The following is a 16,767-nucleotide window of genomic DNA, read 5'->3' on the forward strand; positions in this document are numbered from 1 at the left end:
GAAAACACTCTGCCTGGCTGGTGGAACAGATGCTGGGAGGGTGTGAGATGCTGACCAGCCTAGAACTGCTAAAGCTCGGACTGCTCCCACATCATCTTGTGAAGGTAGCGTACGGCATCTCCTCTTTGTCAGGGTTCCTCAGGATGTCTGAGGTGGCTCTGGTGCCCCTGCCCCCTGCCGAGAGCTGCAGGACAGGATATATACACACACATCTAATTGGCCTCAAAGTCTGAGCAACCCTGTTTGGTTGGAGAAAATCTGGGATGGGGATAGAGAAGGGAAGTATTGTGGCACAAGCCTGGAGAAGAGATTGGAAATGGGGTACAGGGCCAGGAGCTAGCAAACATGTACAATGTGCTCAGGGATAGCTTGGGGAGTGGGGTTGAGGAGGGAAATTGGGCAAAAATGAAACTTAACTACTAGAGGTCAGTGATTAAAAGATTGAGAAGGTGGTGTAGGAGAAATTAACCTCTCATTCATTTTCTATTTACCCCAACATACAAAGCCTCTTGGAGTTTTTCTTTGCATTCTAAGTTCTGAAATACTGGGTTATCCAAGGTGAGGAGATGGGCTAACAGTCCTGGAACTTCCTTCCTGAAGCAAGTTGCCCAGGAACGAGCACAGGCTGGGTGAGATGATGCCCACCTTGCACGGCTTACCTTGCCTTAGACACCAACCATATCTGTCTCCTAGCCTGCACCTTCCTCCCTGCCCCCTCTGCAGACCCCTTCCGGTTCCTTTGCAGGACCCCACACATGGCTTCCTCCTTCTTTCACAAGTTGTGCAAAGAGGCCTGCACCTGATTCAATATTGGGATTTCCTGTAGGTCTGTCAACATGCATGAGCCCTCCTCCCATTACCCTCTCCTTGTGCCTTGGCTTGCCTGGCCCAGCTTCCCCAGCCCCAGGATTCAGAACCTTGTGAGCTAACTAGGAATGACTGGGTAAGAATGGGGATTGGGGCTGCGTCCAGCTTGGTGCTATGTTCCCTAAGTCCAAAAAAACACCTCCTTTCTTATTTTCTCCCTGGGACCATGTCCCCTTTCCTTAGGGCCAGCCGCGACCGTGCTGTATTCCACCAAGTCTGTGATCAGTCCCTCAGAACCCAGCACCCCACCCCCTACCCCTGCTCTGTCCTGCTCCTCCCATTCTGGGAAGGCTACACTCTTCTCGACAAAGGTCAGTGCCTGCAGGTTCCAGTTTGCCTGCCCCTCCCCCAGCAGAGAGCCCAATTCCTCTTTCCTGTCCTTCCTACCCTCACGTAACTCCAAATCTTGCTTGCCACTCACCGGTGGAGAAGGGCTCCAGGACCCAGGTGCGGAGCAGGCGGCACTCTGGGGAGCAGATGGGTAGGAAAACAGGTGGCGCTGGGGCATAGCCCCTCCAGGGCAGTGGGGTCACAAGCCTGCCCGGGGCCACTTCTGCCCAATCAGAGAGCAGGGAGCCACTAGACACTGGCAATGGCCCCCGGAAGTGACGCCTTCTCCTCCCACCCGCGCAGGACCTGGAGCCCCTGCCTGGACCATGGTTCACTAGCGGAGCCCCGGATCCTCCACCCACGCACACCACACAGAGGATTTGAACGGGGGATCTGTCTTTCCCTAGGAGATGGGAAATCTGGGACCTGGTTGGGGGAGAAGATGGGAGGGAAACAGGTTTTTTCCAGGAGGATTCTGGCAGGACACTTTTGTCCCTGAGGAAGAGGCACGGAGGTCTGGCTCTAGAATGGTGGGTCTCTCAATTCCTGGCTGTCCAAATTTCTTTTCCCTGGACACCACACCTGCTGCTAAAATCTACTAGGACTCTTGCTTTCCTGCTTTTCTCGCCAATAACCCTCTGGGGGTCATGTCTTATGCCCCCTTTGCAAGTGGGAATGTGGGTGTCGCCTGTCAGGGGTCAGTGTTACCAGGAAGCAGTTTGGACAGTTTGAGAGGCCTTCAAGCTGAGGGGGTGCCTGTGCTGGATTAAGCTGTGCTCAGGTACCACTCTGTTGGGGCCCAGTGGCTCCGATGGCTAAGCCCACTTATCTCTGTGCCAGTGCCCTCTTTGCCTGCCCGGTCTTTCTCCCTCTTCCATCTCCTACCACTCCACATGTGACAAGAGGAATAACCAGGCCCATGTGTCCCTGTCTTAGGAAAGACAGCTGCTGAACCTCCCCCGCAAATACCTCCCGCTGGCCCCCCTCTTCCTTTGGCCCTGGCTCTAGTTCCTTTGCTTTCCCCTCAGTCCCACTCTCCCCACAGTCCGTCCTCAGGGGCCTCCTGGCCTGACCTTGTTCCCATCACCCCCTCCCCGCCAGTTCTTCCTCAGGCTGTGTCCTGCTCCTCCTCCCCAGGATGGGGCTGTCTGCTAAAGAGTATGGCCTAGATCCCAGAATTCTCCAGTTCAGCCAGACGAGATGCCTCCCAAGATTAGGAAGGAGGGTGCCGGGATGGTTGGGAGGATGGTGGGAGAGTGGGGGTGGGAGGGGGCAGGGAGGCCGTCATGACCAGGAAACCAAGACAAAAGAGGTTGTGGGTAGGATGGAGAGGCACAGGGTCCCCAGGGTGAAGGAAGAGGGTGGGAAAGTGCGTCAGGCTGGGGATGATGATGGTTGGATGGGCCTGAGCGCAGGTAACAGTAGGGAGAGAAACACTGTCACCAGACAGAAAGGGGATACTGTCTGTTTCTGGCCAAGTTCCTATCCTGGGGAACAGTAGAATGAGGAGAGAGCTCAGAGAAGAGGTAGGACACAGGCTAGGCAGTGAGAGTGGTGTGGGGTTTGAGAGGTGCTGTGGGCCCAGCGTCAGGCGAAGATGAGTTGACGGGGCCTTTTCTGCACGGAGTCATCATCCTTAAAGACAATTCTTCATCCTTCCTGCAGGAACCCAGTCCTAGCCCAGTGGCTGGCCCAGGCCTCGGGCAGTCTCTGCCCCTCCCTGGTCTGGGGCTCCCATCCTGGGCCGGACACGCACCTCCTGGTCCAGCTTGGAGGGGGGGCTCCAGACCCGCCTCTCCTCCCCTCTTTGCGCCCCCTGGTCCCTCCCCTCCCCTCCCTCCCCTCCCCCTCCCCTCCCCCTTCTCCTACAGCCCCTCCCTCCTCCCCTGCCCGGTTCCAGCCCCTCCCTCCCCTCCCCCATTCGCGATCCGGGCCGCTGCTGCTGGGCCGGACCCCCCGGGCTCAGCCCGGCCCCTCGCCGAGCCGCCGCCGCCGCCCCGTTTGCTGAGGAGGAGGCCCCCGGCCGGGGCGCCGGGCGCGGGGCATAAAACGGGCCAGAGCCGTCGCCCGGGGCACTAGAGCCGCGTACGGCCCGGGTCAGCGGCCGCCAGCCCGCCCGCGCTCCTCCCGGCCGCTCCTCCCGCCCCGCCCGGCCCGGCGCCGACTCCGCGGCCGCCCGACGAGCCCCTAGCCGCACAGCTCGGGCCCTGGCCCCGGCCCCCTCCCGCCGTACCGCCCCCGGCCCGGCCCTCCTCCCACCTCCCTCCTCCCTCTCCAGCTCCCTCCTCCCTCCCGCCTCCCCAGCTGTCCCGTTCGCGTCATGCCGAGCCTCCCGGCCCCGCCGGCCCCGCTGCTGCTCCTCGGGCTGCTGCTGCTCTGCTCCCGGCCGGCCCGCGGCGCCGGCCCCGAGCACCCAGCGCTGCCCATCCGGCCCGAGAAGGAGCCGCTGCCCATTCGGGGAGCAGCAGGTAGGTATTGCCCCGGGGGAGGCGCGGGCGGGGAGTCCTGCTCGGGGCAAGTCTGCGCCCGCCCGGAGGGGGCGCCGGGTGCAGGTGGCTCAGTGCGGCGGGCGGCCCGGAGGGGTGGGCGGGGGCCGCGAGGCGCGTCGCGCCCGGGGACCCGGGGCCCGGCCGGCAGCTCCCGGGGCGGGTACACGGTAGGAGCGGGACAGCTGCCGCCAGCCAAGTCCGTCCCCGTAGGCTGCTCCTTCGGCGGGAAGGTCTATGCCTTGGACGAGACGTGGCACCCGGACCTGGGGGAGCCCTTCGGGGTGATGCGCTGCGTGTTGTGTGCCTGCGAGGCGGTGAGTGGACCCAATGGCCGTGGCCGGGGCCCTCGCGGGTCGGGGACCGCTGGGGTCTTGGGACGTCGGAGGGACTCGGAGTTGCTGAAGAAAGAGAAGTCAGTCTGCAGATACTTGGGATATTTTTCTGAAGGAGGAAGCGGGGAGGAAGAGCCCCCTTCAAGTCTCAGGTGTTGCCTATTATTGATCACCCACTGTGTGTCAGGCTCTTTGCCAACTCCGTTTCGTCTGTCTCTCGCTTAACTCCTAGTACAACCATGCTAGATAGATACTATCATTACTCCCATTTTTCAGATAAGGACCCTACGGCCCATCGAGGTTAAGTAACTTGTCTAGAGTTATGCAGCTTGTATGTAGCAGAGCAGTCTCACCCCGTGGGAGGACCTTGCCCTGGTCCCGTGCCTCCTCTCGGCTCGCCTTTGAGTCTCACCAACAGCGTATTGCCCTCATTCGGTTTTCCCGTCTTCTCTGCGAGCAGCCTCAGTGGGGTCGCCGCGCAAGGGGCGCGGGCAGGGTCAGCTGCAAGAACATCAAACCCGAGTGCCCAACCCTGGCCTGCGGGCAGCCGCGCCAGCTGCCCGGACACTGCTGCCAGACCTGCCCCCAGGGTAAGGCCCGCTCCGCGGTGAGAGGAGGGCAGCAGGGCCACGATGCTTGGTCCTGGGCCACGCGAATGGAGCGAATGGAGCGGCCAACTGGCCCTCCTCGTGCCCAGCTGAAACCCGCATCCCCCACCCCCCGGTGCAGAGCGCAGCGGTCCGGAAAAGCAGCCAACGGGCCTGGCCTTCGAGTATCCGCGGGACCCAGAGCACAGAAGCTACAGCGACCGCGGGGAGCCTGGAGCTGAGGATCGGGGGCGTGGAGACGGCCACACGGGTAGGCAGGGGCTGCGCAAGTGAGGACCGGGGTCATGGTTGGGGCCGGGCTGCAGCAGCGGGTGACGGTACTAGGGATATCTTCCTTCCCTCACAGACTTCGTGGCGCTGCTGACGGGGCCAAGGTCGCAAGCGGTGGCACGGGCCCGAGTGTCACTGCTGCGCTCTAGTCTGCGGTTCTCCATCTCCTACCGGCGGTGAGAAAGGGGAAGGAGGGAGGAGGGGTCAGCTGGGGGCCAGGGAGGGAGAATTGGGGAGGCTGGAGGGGCTGCTTCTGGCTCAGGCTCGGAGTCCGTGCTCAGGGGACTCTCATTACCAGGCTGGACCGCCCTACCCGAATCCGCTTCTCAGACTCCACTGGCAGCATCCTGTTTGAACACCCTGCAGCCCCTACCCAAGATGGCCTGGTGAGATGATGCCGTTTATGAGTGCTTATCCAGTCTGGGCGCTATGCTGAGAGCATGTTCTGCATTACCTGCTTGGGTCCTCACAACAGCCCAGTGGGAGAAAGGCACTGACATTATGATGCCCATTTTACAGATGAGGGAACTGAGGCTCAGTAGCAGAATGTGACTTGCTCAAGGTCACACAGCTAGTAAGTGGTGGAGCCAGGATTTGGACCCTGGCATCTGGCTCCAGGGCCCCTTCTCAAACTTCCTAGGAGGGCCTGGGGGCAGCTTCCCATATTCCTTCCTCACCAGACATGGGCCTCTCAGCAGGCCTGTCCTGCATTCTGAGTAGAGTCTTCTTATCTCTCCGTTCCAGGTCTGTGGGGTGTGGCGAGCAGTGCCTCGGTTGTCTCTGCGGCTCCTTAGGGCAGAACAGCTGCACGTGGCACTCGTGACACCCAGTCACCCTTCAGGGGAGGTCTGGGGGCCTCTCATCCGGCATCGGGCCCTGGCCGCAGGTGAGGGGAGCAAACAGCCCCTGGACGTGAAATTTGGAGTCTTCTCTACCCCCAGGAATGGAGTGGGCTGAGGAGGGGACTTTCTGGTGGGCTCTCATGGTCCTTTCTCCCCCAGAGACCTTCAGTGCCATCCTGACCCTGGAAGGCCCCCCACAGCAGGGCATAGGGGGCATTGCCCTCCTCACGCTCAGTGACACAGAGGACTCCTTGCATTTTTTGCTGCTCTTCCGTGGGCTGCTGGAAGCCAGGAGTGGGGGTAAGTGGAATGGGGGCAGCACATATGAGGAGGATAGGGAGATCACCTATGTTTCAGAGGTATCCACATGTGCGGCTATTGCAGGACCAGCCCAGGTTCCCTTGCGGCTCCAGATTCTACACCAGGGGAAGCTACTGCGAGAGCTCCAGGCCAATGCCTCGGCCCAGGTGAGCAAGGGTCTGGCTCTTACTGCCACTGGTTCTGGCCTCTTGCTGTGCCCACCATACCCTGCTCTGCCCCCAGGAGCCGGGCTTTGCTGAAGTGCTGCCCAACCTGACAGCCCAGGAGATGGACTGGCTGGTGCTGGGGGAGCTGCAGATGGCCCTGGAGAGGGCAAGTGGGTCAGGGCTGCGCATCAGTGGACACATTGCTGCCAGGCAGAGCTGTGATGGTGAGGCAGGGCGAAGCCTGGCGCCCCGGGCACACACAACTGAGAGGCACAGAGAAGCGCCAGAGGAGGGGCTGGGGGGTAGAGGAGGGATCCTGGGGGCTGGGGGTGTGAATGGCCATGCAGCAAGCCTGCCTCCACCTGTCTCGCCCCTCTGCAGTTCTGCAAAGTGTCCTTTGTGGGGCCGATGCCCTGATCCCTGTTCAGACAGGTGCAGCTGGCTCGGCCAGCCTTACACTGCTAGGAAATGGCTCCCTGATCTACCAAGTAAGAGCTGGGGGATGGAGGAGGTGGGAGGGCAGCAGAGCAGGGCGGGGCTTTGGCCTGCAATGGTTCAGGGCCCAGGCCTTCTCTGCTACTCCAGTTTGCCCTCCCTGACCCTGCCCTCCAGGTACAGGTGGTAGGTACAGGCAGCGAGGTGGTGGCCATGACGCTGGAGACCAAGCCTCAGCGGAGGAACCAGCACACTGTCCTGTGCCACATGGCTGGACTCCAGCCGGGAGGATACATGGTGAGTGCTTCAGGCAGAGCAGAGCCGCAGGTCCCAGCACCAGAGCTGACAGTGCAGGGGGCTGTGGGAAGCCATGTCGGATGAGCAGGGATGTTCCGCGTCATTCACTCACTCACAGGCTCTCTCACTGATGCATTGATTCACTGGACACATTTTTTAGTGAGTCTCAGGCTAAAGACTGCAGTACAAAGAAAATCCGATGTGGCCCCTGTCTTCAGGAAGCTCATGTCAAGTGGAAGGAGTTATACAGGGAGCCCAGTGCAGCAGATCACGTGATAGCAAACGTGATCGCAGTGGCTGCCGTTTATTGAGCCTTTCTATGTGTCACAAACTGTACTGGTTGTCTTGCGTCTGTTATTTTTGGCCCTCACAGTACTCATTTATAGATGGCAAAGTGAAGGATCAGAGAGATTAAATGACTCCTCAAGATGGTTGCATAGGTAGGAAGTGGCAGGGAAGGGACTTGAACCTGGGCCCGCCAGGTTCTTACCCAGTGTTACTGGTGTGAGGAAGTGTGTGTGGGTTTAGTGGGGGCACAAAACATGGAAAGGGTTCAGAATCTTGGGCTGGTGTGAAAGCTGAGGAGGGGTTCATCTGGGACCTGGCAGGCTACAGCTGGGGCTCACCCTTCCCTGCCCTCCAGGCTGTGGGTGTCTGCCCTGGGCTGGGTGCCCGGGGGGCTCATATGCTGCTGCAGAATGAGCTGTTCCTGAACGTGGGCACCAAGGACTTCCCAGATGGAGAGCTGCGGGGGCACGTGGCTGCCCTGCCCTACAGCGGGCACAGCGCCCGCCATGATAGTGAGTGCTCCAGGGGTCTGCCTGCCCTTTGGTGTCCTCTAACCTGTGACTCAAGCATGTGAGGGATGGTGCCAGAGGGCCAGAGCCTGGCATGGTGTCTTTCTCTGTGCCTGAGCTCCAGTTGGCATCTGGAGAAGGTGGGGATGTGTAGGGTGGCCCTGCCAGGAGACCCTCCCTGTTACCACACATGGTGCAGGGCTCTCACTTGCTGCTGCCCCAGCCCTGGGCCTGTGGACAGTGCCTGGCAGCTTGTGGAGTCCGTGCTGGGGGAGACGGGGAATGCCGGGATTGAGTCGCTGCTCTAGGCCACCTTCTCATCTGTCACCTCTCCTCTGTCTGGATCCAGCACTACCTGTGCCCCTGGCAGGAGCCCTGGTGTTGCCCCCCGTGCAGAGCCAGGCAGCAGGGCATGCCTGGCTCTCCCTGGATACCCACTGTCACCTGCACTATGAAGTGCTGCTGGCTGGGCTTGGTGGCTCAGAACAGGGCACCATCACTGCCCACCTCCTCGGGCCTCCTGGGATGCCAGGGCCCCGGCGGCTGCTGAAGGGATTCTATGGCCCAGAGGTGAGGACGTGTTGGTGGGAGGCAGTTTGGAAAAGATCTACTTTCTCGCATGAAAGGCTGTGTGGGCCTTTGGCAGGAGAAGCAGAGAGCAGGCAGCCTCAGGAGTCAGACAGACCCGGGTATGAATCTGACTCAGCCTTTTGTTATCCATCCTCTCTCCTGCATCCTACTCTGGTGGGATCTCTTGGCTAGTATGTAATATCCTGAACCTCCAGAGGGGTGTGTGGGATGGACCAAGCCCCCGACGTGGGGTGGGTTGCCATGGAATCGGGGCTAGAGAGGCCTGGCTTCTGAGCTCTACACCATCGCCGCTGGGCTTTGCTATCCTGGAGGCCTTACTTAATCTCCCCGGGCCTCAGTGTCCTTCCCCACGAATTGGGAGTGGTAGGCTCAGCCCTAGAGGGCCTTGTTCCCGTCCCTGATTCTGTCTACTCACAGGCCCAGGGCGTGGTCAAGGATCTGGAGCCTGAGCTGCTGCGGCACCTGGCACAGGGCTCTGCCTCCTTGCTGATCACCACCAAGGGTAGCCCCCAAGGGGAGCTGCGAGGGCAGGTAGGCAGGCAGTGCGGGCCGGTGGGGATGGTCCAGTGTTGGGCTATCACTGTGTGCCTTAGTCAGTCCCTTGCTGTCTCTGAACCCCGGGGCTGGTAGAACCACACACACTCCCTCCTCGCTGGTCGGGAGGCTGAAGCCAGATGAGGTGCTTAATGAGGCTAGTAGCTGACCATCTGTCCTTGGCAGCTGGGATGATCGCCGTGGATAATAGCATCCTCCTGGGGCGCAGGGGCGCTCAGGGTGTCTTGGGCTGACTGGCCGCAGCTGGTGGAGACGCAAGGGGGAGCCCGGGCGCTGCCTCAACCTGCCTCTCCTCTCAGGTGCACATCGCCAACCAGTGCGAGGCGGGCGGCCTGCGCCTGGCGGCAGCAGGGGCCGAAGAAGTACGGGTGCCCGGGGCTCTGGATGCAGTGGTGGCCGAGGTGGCCGCGCTGCCCGCTGTGCTAGGCCCAGATGCCCCAGCGCCAGCCAAACCTGGTGGCCCCGGGCGGCTCCGAGACCCCAACACCTGCTTCTTCGAGGGGCAGCAGCGCCCCCATGGGGCTCGCTGGGCTCCTAACTATGACCCGCTCTGCTCGCTCTGCACCTGCCAGGTAGGAGGCCCTGGAAGGGCACACTGGGGCCTGGGTTCTGGGTCAGGATCGCAGTCAACCCCCAACCTCTCCCCGTAGAGACGCACGGTGATCTGTGACCCCATGGTGTGCCCGCCACCCAGCTGCCCAAGCCCGGTGCAGGAGCCGGATCAGTGCTGCCCTGTGTGCCCGGGTGAGTGCCCTGCAGGAGCGGAGAGGGTAATGGAGGGTCCACCGTGTGGGCGTGAGGCCTCTGCGGAGGGAAGGAGGGGGCCACCGTCTGCTTTCACTACTTTGGATCCACAGAGAAGCAAGATGTCGGAGACCTGCCGGGGCTGCCGAAGAACAGGGACCCTGGAGAGGGTGAGCAGAAGTGGGCGTGGAGGGGTAGGGAATCCAGAGGAGCTGTTGGGTGGGACGGGGGGGGGGGATGGGAGGGGGAGAGTGTTTATGGGGGTGGAGGGAGGCTGAGGGGCACAGGTTACAAGTGACACCTGATAGACTTCATCAGATTCACTGGCCCACAAGTGGGCCCTGCGGTTAGACTACTGTGGGGTTGGCCTGAGGCTCAGTCCTGGGTTGTGGGCCCGGCCAATGAACTCAGTGCTAATGGCAGCTGGGCACTGTCCCCCACCAGGCTGCTATTTTGATGGCGACCGGAGCTGGCGGGCAGCGGGCACCCGGTGGCACCCTGTCGTGCCCCCATTTGGCTTAATTAAGTGTGCTGTCTGCACCTGCAAGGTATGGCCACCCAGTCTTCTGTGCTGCTGGAACCCAGCGGGTCTGCAGAGCTGGGGAGGGGGCTGGTAGGAGAGGAAAGCCCTGTCTTGGTGAGGAGGGCTCAAGGATCAAAATAACTTGAGAAGAGTTCCCTGGGCTCTGAGAGCTGGCTTCCTATAAAGGAAAAGGGCACGGACTGATTGGGGTGTGAACTCTGGCTCTGCCAGCTGGCTAGCTCCATGTAACCCTGGGCACTTTCTGTGCGTCCCTGAGTCTCACTTTCCTCTCCCATAAGCAGATGTGGTAGCACCTACCTTGCAGGGCCACAATGAGGATTTGAGTTCAGGTACATAAAAAGCCCCAGCCCAGGGCCTCTGAGTAAAAGGCCATGGATGTATTACTTTGGAGGTATGGGAAAGGAGAGGGAGGAAGCAGGAGGCTTATGTGCTCCTCCTTTTTCCTGATACCCCTCACTCAATGGATCCCTACAGGGGGGCACTGGAGAGGTGCACTGTGAGAAGGTGCAGTGTCCCCGGCTGGCCTGTGCCCAGCCTGTCCGTGCCAACCCCACTGACTGCTGCAAACAGTGTCCAGGTGAGGGGGGTGGGCACTGAGGCTTCTTGGGGCAGATAAGGCTTTTTGTCCTTGTCCTGGGTCGGGGCGGGGGGATGCATGGTGAGGGGATGCCTAGTGAGGGTGGATGGAAGGGATGTCTCAGCTAAATCAGTATTTACCCAGCATTGCTCTGTGCCTAGCCTGGAGCCAGGGATCTACACGCACTGGAAAGAAAGTGCATGTGTTAGTGGGCTGTGATGGGATCCAGTTCCTGTCCCATCCATCCACCCATCCACCCATCCACCCATCCATCCACCCATCCACCCATCCATCCATCCATCCATCCACCCATCCACCCATCCACCCATCCACCCATCTGTCCTTCCGTCCATCCGTCCATCCGTCCATCCATCCATCCATCCATCCATCCACCCATCCATCCACCCACCCATCCACCCATCCACCCTTCCGTCCGTCCGTCCTTCCGTCCATCTGTCCATCCGTCCATCCATCCATCCATCCATCCATCGAAATTTATCGTCTACTAAGTGCCAGAAACTGCTGGTGACAAATAAAACCTGGATGGCCCTCACAGAGCTCACATCTACTGACCTCTCCCTCCTTCCCTCCTTCTCTCCCTGCCAACAGTGGGGTCAGGGGCCCACCCCCAACTGGGGGACCCCATGCAGGCTGATGGGCCCCGGGGCTGCCGTTTTGCAGGGCAGTGGTTCCCGGAGAGCCAGAGCTGGCACCCTTCGGTGCCCCCCTTTGGGGAGATGAGCTGTATCACCTGCAGATGTGGGGTAAGTGAGGGCTTGTGTGAGGCGGGCATTGGGGGCCTGGCCTGGGGGAGGGGAACTTCCCAGGGAGGGCAGGCTCCTGGGGGTGGGCTTCCCCCAAGAGGCTGAAGGCCCCTGTGCCCCAGCACCTCAGGGACCCTCAGGATCTGGTCTGTCCTGCACCAGGCAGGGGTGCCCCACTGTGAGCGGGATGACTGTTCACTGCCACTGTCCTGCGGCCCAGGGAAGGAGAGCCGCTGCTGTTCCCACTGCACAGCCCGGCGGCGGTGTAAGTGAGGGGCCTGGGGCAGCAGCTCCAGGCTGCCTGTGGGACGCCTGGGGAGGGAAGGGAGCCCCTGCCGTGTGGCGGGAATAGCGCCCCCTACTGCACAAGCGCCACCCCATCCCCCCGTCACAGCAAACTTGTGGACTTGTTCGTGATTACCTTTTCTTTAGGAATGAGATTTCTGATGCCCAGAGGAATCAGGCAGCTAGGCTAAAGTCATGCAACTGGTGTGTGCTGACGTGCTGAAAAAATTCTGATCTTTCTGGGACCAGAACAGAGGAGCTCTGCTGTGCCCTCCCTGCCACCCCACTCCCTCACTCCTCTTCTAAAGCTCACTCCCTCTGTCTCCAGCAGTTGCAGACACCAGGACAGTTCCAGAGCTGGAGAAAGAAGCTGAAGGCTCCTAGGGAGCAGCCAGAAAGCCGCGTGACCAAGAGGATGGGGCCTGGGCTGGGGGAGGAGGGGCGCCGGGGACCCCGCATTCTCCTGCGGGAAACCCAGTGCCTTCGGCCCCTCTTTTCTGCCTCTTCTCCCTCCCCCACTACCTCTGGGAACCACAACTCCACAAGGGGGAGGGGTAGCCAGGGCCGACCAATGCCATGTCCACTCCAACTTCGGCCTTGTCGCCCTCTCGCCTCTGCCTTGGAAGCCCACCCCCTTTCCTTCTGTACATAATGTCACTGGCTTGTTGGGATTTTTAATTTATCCTCACTCAGCACCAAGGGTCCCCCCCACTTCACTCCTGCTGCCCCTGAGCTGAGCAGAGTCATTATTGGAGATTTTTGTATTTATTAAAACGTTTTTTTCCAGTCTTTGGGCTAGTGGTTGTTTCTTTGTGACCAGGGGCCTGAGTGAGCCCCAGTGGAGAAGGGTCTGAGGGTAGGCAGGGAGAGAGAGGGCCACTGGCTCCTGGGGCTTCCCTCTGACCCTCAGGGAGAGGGAAGAGACCCGGGGAAGGGGACAGGATGGCACAGCAGTGGGCTGGCATGCCCGGACTCCACAGAGGGGCTTGGGCCGTCTTTGAGATGGAATAGAGCTTCAAGAACTCAGGCACCCTGAAGCAGGATTTGGACACTAGTTTCCAGTGACCTGCCCGGGCTGGCATTTCTGCTGAGTATTATAGTGTCTCAGAACTGTTGCTGGTAGGATTTAAAATTTGATCTGTTACCCTGGGGTCAGTCAGGCCTTCTGCTCTGCAGAGAGTTTGACTGGGCTTCCGAGCTTCTCCGGCAGAAAGAGATGGAAGGTAAAACAGGGGCTCTGGTCAGAGGAGAAACGGGGGTGGTTCTGATACACCTGGGTTTTGAAGAGAAAACTCCCTCACGTACAGCCCTCCACTTTGCCACTTTTTACTTGAGAGTCACCTTTCAGCATTCTCCAGTGACTTCCCTTGGCCGTCTCTCATGTGCCACATTGGATTTTGGGTATGTCACACGATGAACAGCCACTAGGAGCCATCACATGGTGGCGCTGCTGGCAGCTGCCAGTTCACTTTGGGCCAAGTCAGTGTCCAAGCGGGTATTTGAGTAATTTATGACTACAGACTGCAGAAGATGCCTCCTCAGGGCTGAGGGAGAAATGAGGGCTGGAGAGAGGCAGCCCAGGTGCTTACTGGGAGTGGGGAGTCCAGGGTCCGCCACTCTAAAACGCACGTCAGCTTCTCAACTTGTGGGAAAGCCTAAATAAGAGTTTGCATTCTAAACAAGAGTCTGTTGCTTTCAAAAAAGTTTCCGAACAACTGTTTCATTGAATTTCACCCTTAGTCTTTTATGAAAATAATGGGAGATAGAGAAACAAAAGTGTGACACCCCTGACACAACAAAAGGGACAGGAGGGGGTAATTTCATAAAGTAACACAATTGGGACAAGGAGGGTGTTCACCAGGCATGCTGGAAGGGGCACATTTTAGCTCATCAGATTTTAGGTAGTCAAAGAGGATGAGTGAAGGAAAAAACATAGAGCAAATTCTGGAATACTGGAGAGACATGGTTGCAGATGATAAAAGTGGAAAAATTCTTAGGGATCGTGAAATGATCATGGTGGTCTGAGAATGGAGTCGCCCTTATAACATTGTTTTGGCCTTGATATATGATCTCATGAACAAAGGGAGCTGCCAGAATTATTTCTGCTCATCATAAAAGTAAATCACTGTGGATAATTATGGTAATACACAAATGTGTGAGAAAGAAAGAAAAACTCACCTGTTAGAAAGAAGGAATTCTAACCCCTAGATAACCACTATTAAGAAATCATTGAGTATTTTTCTGAGTTTTCCTTTGCCCAGCTGGAGCCCACTCTGGGTCCTGCCCCTGCAGCACCTCTGTTCCCGCTTGTGAAGGGGCTGTGATGCCTTCCTTGACCCAGTTGAGGGAATTTGTATGATCAACTCAGGAGCAGGAACACACGTAAATCTGCACAAATAAGGAAAGCAGGAGATTGCATTTAAGGGAAATCTGATCCTTTGCATTTAAAGTGGCAGGGGAGGGCTTCCCTGGTGGCGCAGTGGTTGAGAGTCCGCCTGCTGATGCAGGGGACATGGGTTCATGCCCCGGTCTGGGAAGATCCCACGTGCCGCAGAGTGTCTGGGCCCGTGAGCCATGGCCGCTGAGCCTGCGCGTCCGGAACCTGTGCTCTGCAACAGGAGAGGCCACAACAGTGAGAGAGGCCCACGTACAGCAAAAAAAAAAAAAAAAAAATTAAATAAAATAAAGTGGCAGGGGAGGCAAACCCCCAGAAACTCTGAAAAAATCCTCACCAAATCAAGGAACTTGGCAAGTTGATATTCAGTGATTTGATTTTCAGTGAATTGACCGGAGCCCACCAGTGGGGGCTGAGCTCCTCAGCTGATGGGAGTTGGGCAGGGCTGCGAGTTGTCCCATCCTCTGGGGGCAGTAGACGTCATCTGGTGAGGCTGTCTCCTGGTGGGCCAGGGCCCCAGCTGTCCCTTGGGAGGAGTCATTCACGTCTCTTCTTGTCCACTTTGGCTGGGCTGGATCCTGGGCTGAGACACAGCCTTCTTGTGAGACGCCACGCCTTTTCCTCCCCTTTTGGAGTCCCCCATGCCTGGCTGAGTCCCTGGCCCTACTGTGGGGACAGAGGCTCCTCACTCTCCATTTGTGCAGTGAGACAAGAGGGGGGACAGGCGGAGGTAGCAGGTGCCAGTGGGAGGAGAGTTGCAACAGGGATCCCACTGAGTCCTTCTCCATGCAGGGGGCGGTGAGGCTGCTGTCCGGGTACTGGGGCGACAACTGCCAAGTAGCTGGTGGACCTCATGGACCTGCCTGTTGTTGCTGCCACTTTCCTGGTGGCCCTGGTGGCCCTGGTGCTTACCATGGAGTCCTGGGGTCCTGACCAGCCCCCGCTCTGAGGGGAGATGAGGGAAGATGACAGGAAAGCAGAGGCAAGTTTGTATCTTTTTTGGGTGCTCTTTGGGAGCATTGGTGTTTGTATACATGCGTGCGTGCACACACGTCTGAAGTGTGTTATGTGACAGAGAGCAGAGCATCCACACCGCATCTGTTATTTTTATCCATGTTTGTTAGGATGTGAAGTTTTCAGCTTCCTTCATTTCTGTTTTATTCTCCCTTATGTGAATCTAAAAAAAAAGCAATGAACTTGTTCTTTAAAACTCAACCTTCTGTAGTCCTTTCTGCCTTCTAAGTGGGTAGCAGCAGAGACATATTCTTTTTTTTTTTTTTGCGGTATGTGGGCCTCTCACTGTTGTGGCCTCTCCCGTTGCGGAGCACAGGCTCCGGACGCGCAGGCTCAGCAGCCATGGCTCACGGGCCCAGCTGCTCCGCGGCATGTGGGATCTTCCCGGACCGGGGCACAAACCCGCGTCCCCTGCATCGGCAGGCGGACTCTCAACCACTGCGCCACCAGGGAAGCCCGAGACATATTCTTTATACTGGTCTGGAGGGAGAGTTGGGGTGGCAGATGATAGTAAGCAGCAAGACAGGAGGCTACAGAGAAGGAAGGCCGGGGAGAAACATCCCATGGAGAAACAGCAGAGGGCCTTTTGTCATGTACTATTTATCTCACAAGTAATCAATTTAATCACTTATCAATAGCTACTAATTGCATGCAAAAGGCACAAAATGATTCCTAGGGAATAGTTTCTTCCTTCCATCCCTATCCCATTGGCCAACCAGGTCCCCTCCCCAGAGACTCCCTGTTACTTATTTCTTGTGTATAAGAATGTCTCTTAAGAACAGGGTTGTCCAAGATCCAAGTTTAAGTTGTTTGCATTGTTGTGATACAGATCAGTGCTTTTCAGACTTTGATGTGCATATGCATTACCTGGGAGTCTTGTTTCAATGCAGACTCTGATTCAGAAGGTCTAGGGTGGGCCTGAGATTCTGCATTGCTTACAAGTTCCCAGGTGATATACTGTTGGTCCAGAAACACATTGTGAGTAGTAATCACTCCACATTTTCAGCCAATGTGCCATGCTACTGTAAGTTTAGTCACTCAACTAGTATTTATTGAGCATTTTTCTGGTGCCAGGCCCTGTTCTTGGTGATGGAGACTCAGTAGTCAGTTAAGCTGGCTAAAAGTCCTGCCCGTGTAGAGTTTATAATCTAGTGAGGGAAGACAGACAATACATATAATAAGTATATAGTGTGCCAGAAACAGATGGAGCTATGGAAAAAATAAAGCAGGAACAGGGGAACTGGGAGTTCTGGGGGAGGAGGATCTGAGTGTAGTTTTAACAAGGATGACCACAGAATGCTCTGGTGAGGAGACGTTTGATTAAAGACTAGGAATGAGGGGAGAGGATGAACCATAGGGATATGCAATGATTTTTTAAAAAAGTTGTGAGTGGGCCTAAGTTCCTTATCAGGAGAGAAGGGAAGAGACCTGCCATAATTGTGAGATACATGTGAAATCAATATGTCAATAGATATCTAAACTCCGAGAGCAGATTCTGAGAAAAGGAGACCCTTGGAATATTAGGGAGAGAAGTGGACCTCCACAAGAACAGAGGATGAGGTCT

General features: G+C 57.9%; 1 protein-coding gene across 3 annotated transcripts; it reads left to right on the top strand.

Moving 5' to 3' along the window:
- Positions 1-3,454: 3,454 nt before the first annotated feature.
- On the top strand, positions 3,455-12,575 carry CHRD (chordin). 3 transcript variants are annotated; one of them, XM_079923018.1, is made up of 23 exons: positions 3,455-3,665; positions 3,897-4,000; positions 4,479-4,608; positions 4,748-4,876; positions 4,973-5,072; positions 5,195-5,282; positions 5,641-5,782; positions 5,898-6,038; positions 6,123-6,205; positions 6,282-6,429; positions 6,587-6,693; positions 6,818-6,937; positions 7,581-7,737; positions 8,084-8,304; positions 8,743-8,856; positions 9,180-9,452; positions 9,531-9,624; positions 9,738-9,794; positions 10,069-10,172; positions 10,643-10,745; positions 11,355-11,509; positions 11,672-11,774; positions 12,123-12,319. In XM_079923018.1, the coding sequence occupies exons 1-23, from the start codon at positions 3,518-3,520 to the stop codon at positions 12,176-12,178; spliced, it is 2,877 nt and encodes a 958-aa protein (XP_079779144.1). In that variant the 5' UTR covers positions 3,455-3,517; the 3' UTR covers positions 12,179-12,319. The 3 variants fall into 3 exon arrangements, with proteins under 3 accessions (XP_079779144.1, XP_079779145.1, XP_079779143.1); XM_079923019.1 differs by having other exon boundaries at positions 12,126-12,319; XM_079923017.1 differs by lacking the exon at positions 11,672-11,774 and having other exon boundaries at positions 12,123-12,575.
- Positions 12,576-16,767: the final 4,192 nt, after the last annotated feature.

This window comes from Stenella coeruleoalba (assembly GCF_951394435.1).
Source record: "Stenella coeruleoalba genome assembly, chromosome: 5".
Lineage (NCBI taxonomy): Eukaryota > Metazoa > Chordata > Mammalia > Artiodactyla > Delphinidae > Stenella > Stenella coeruleoalba.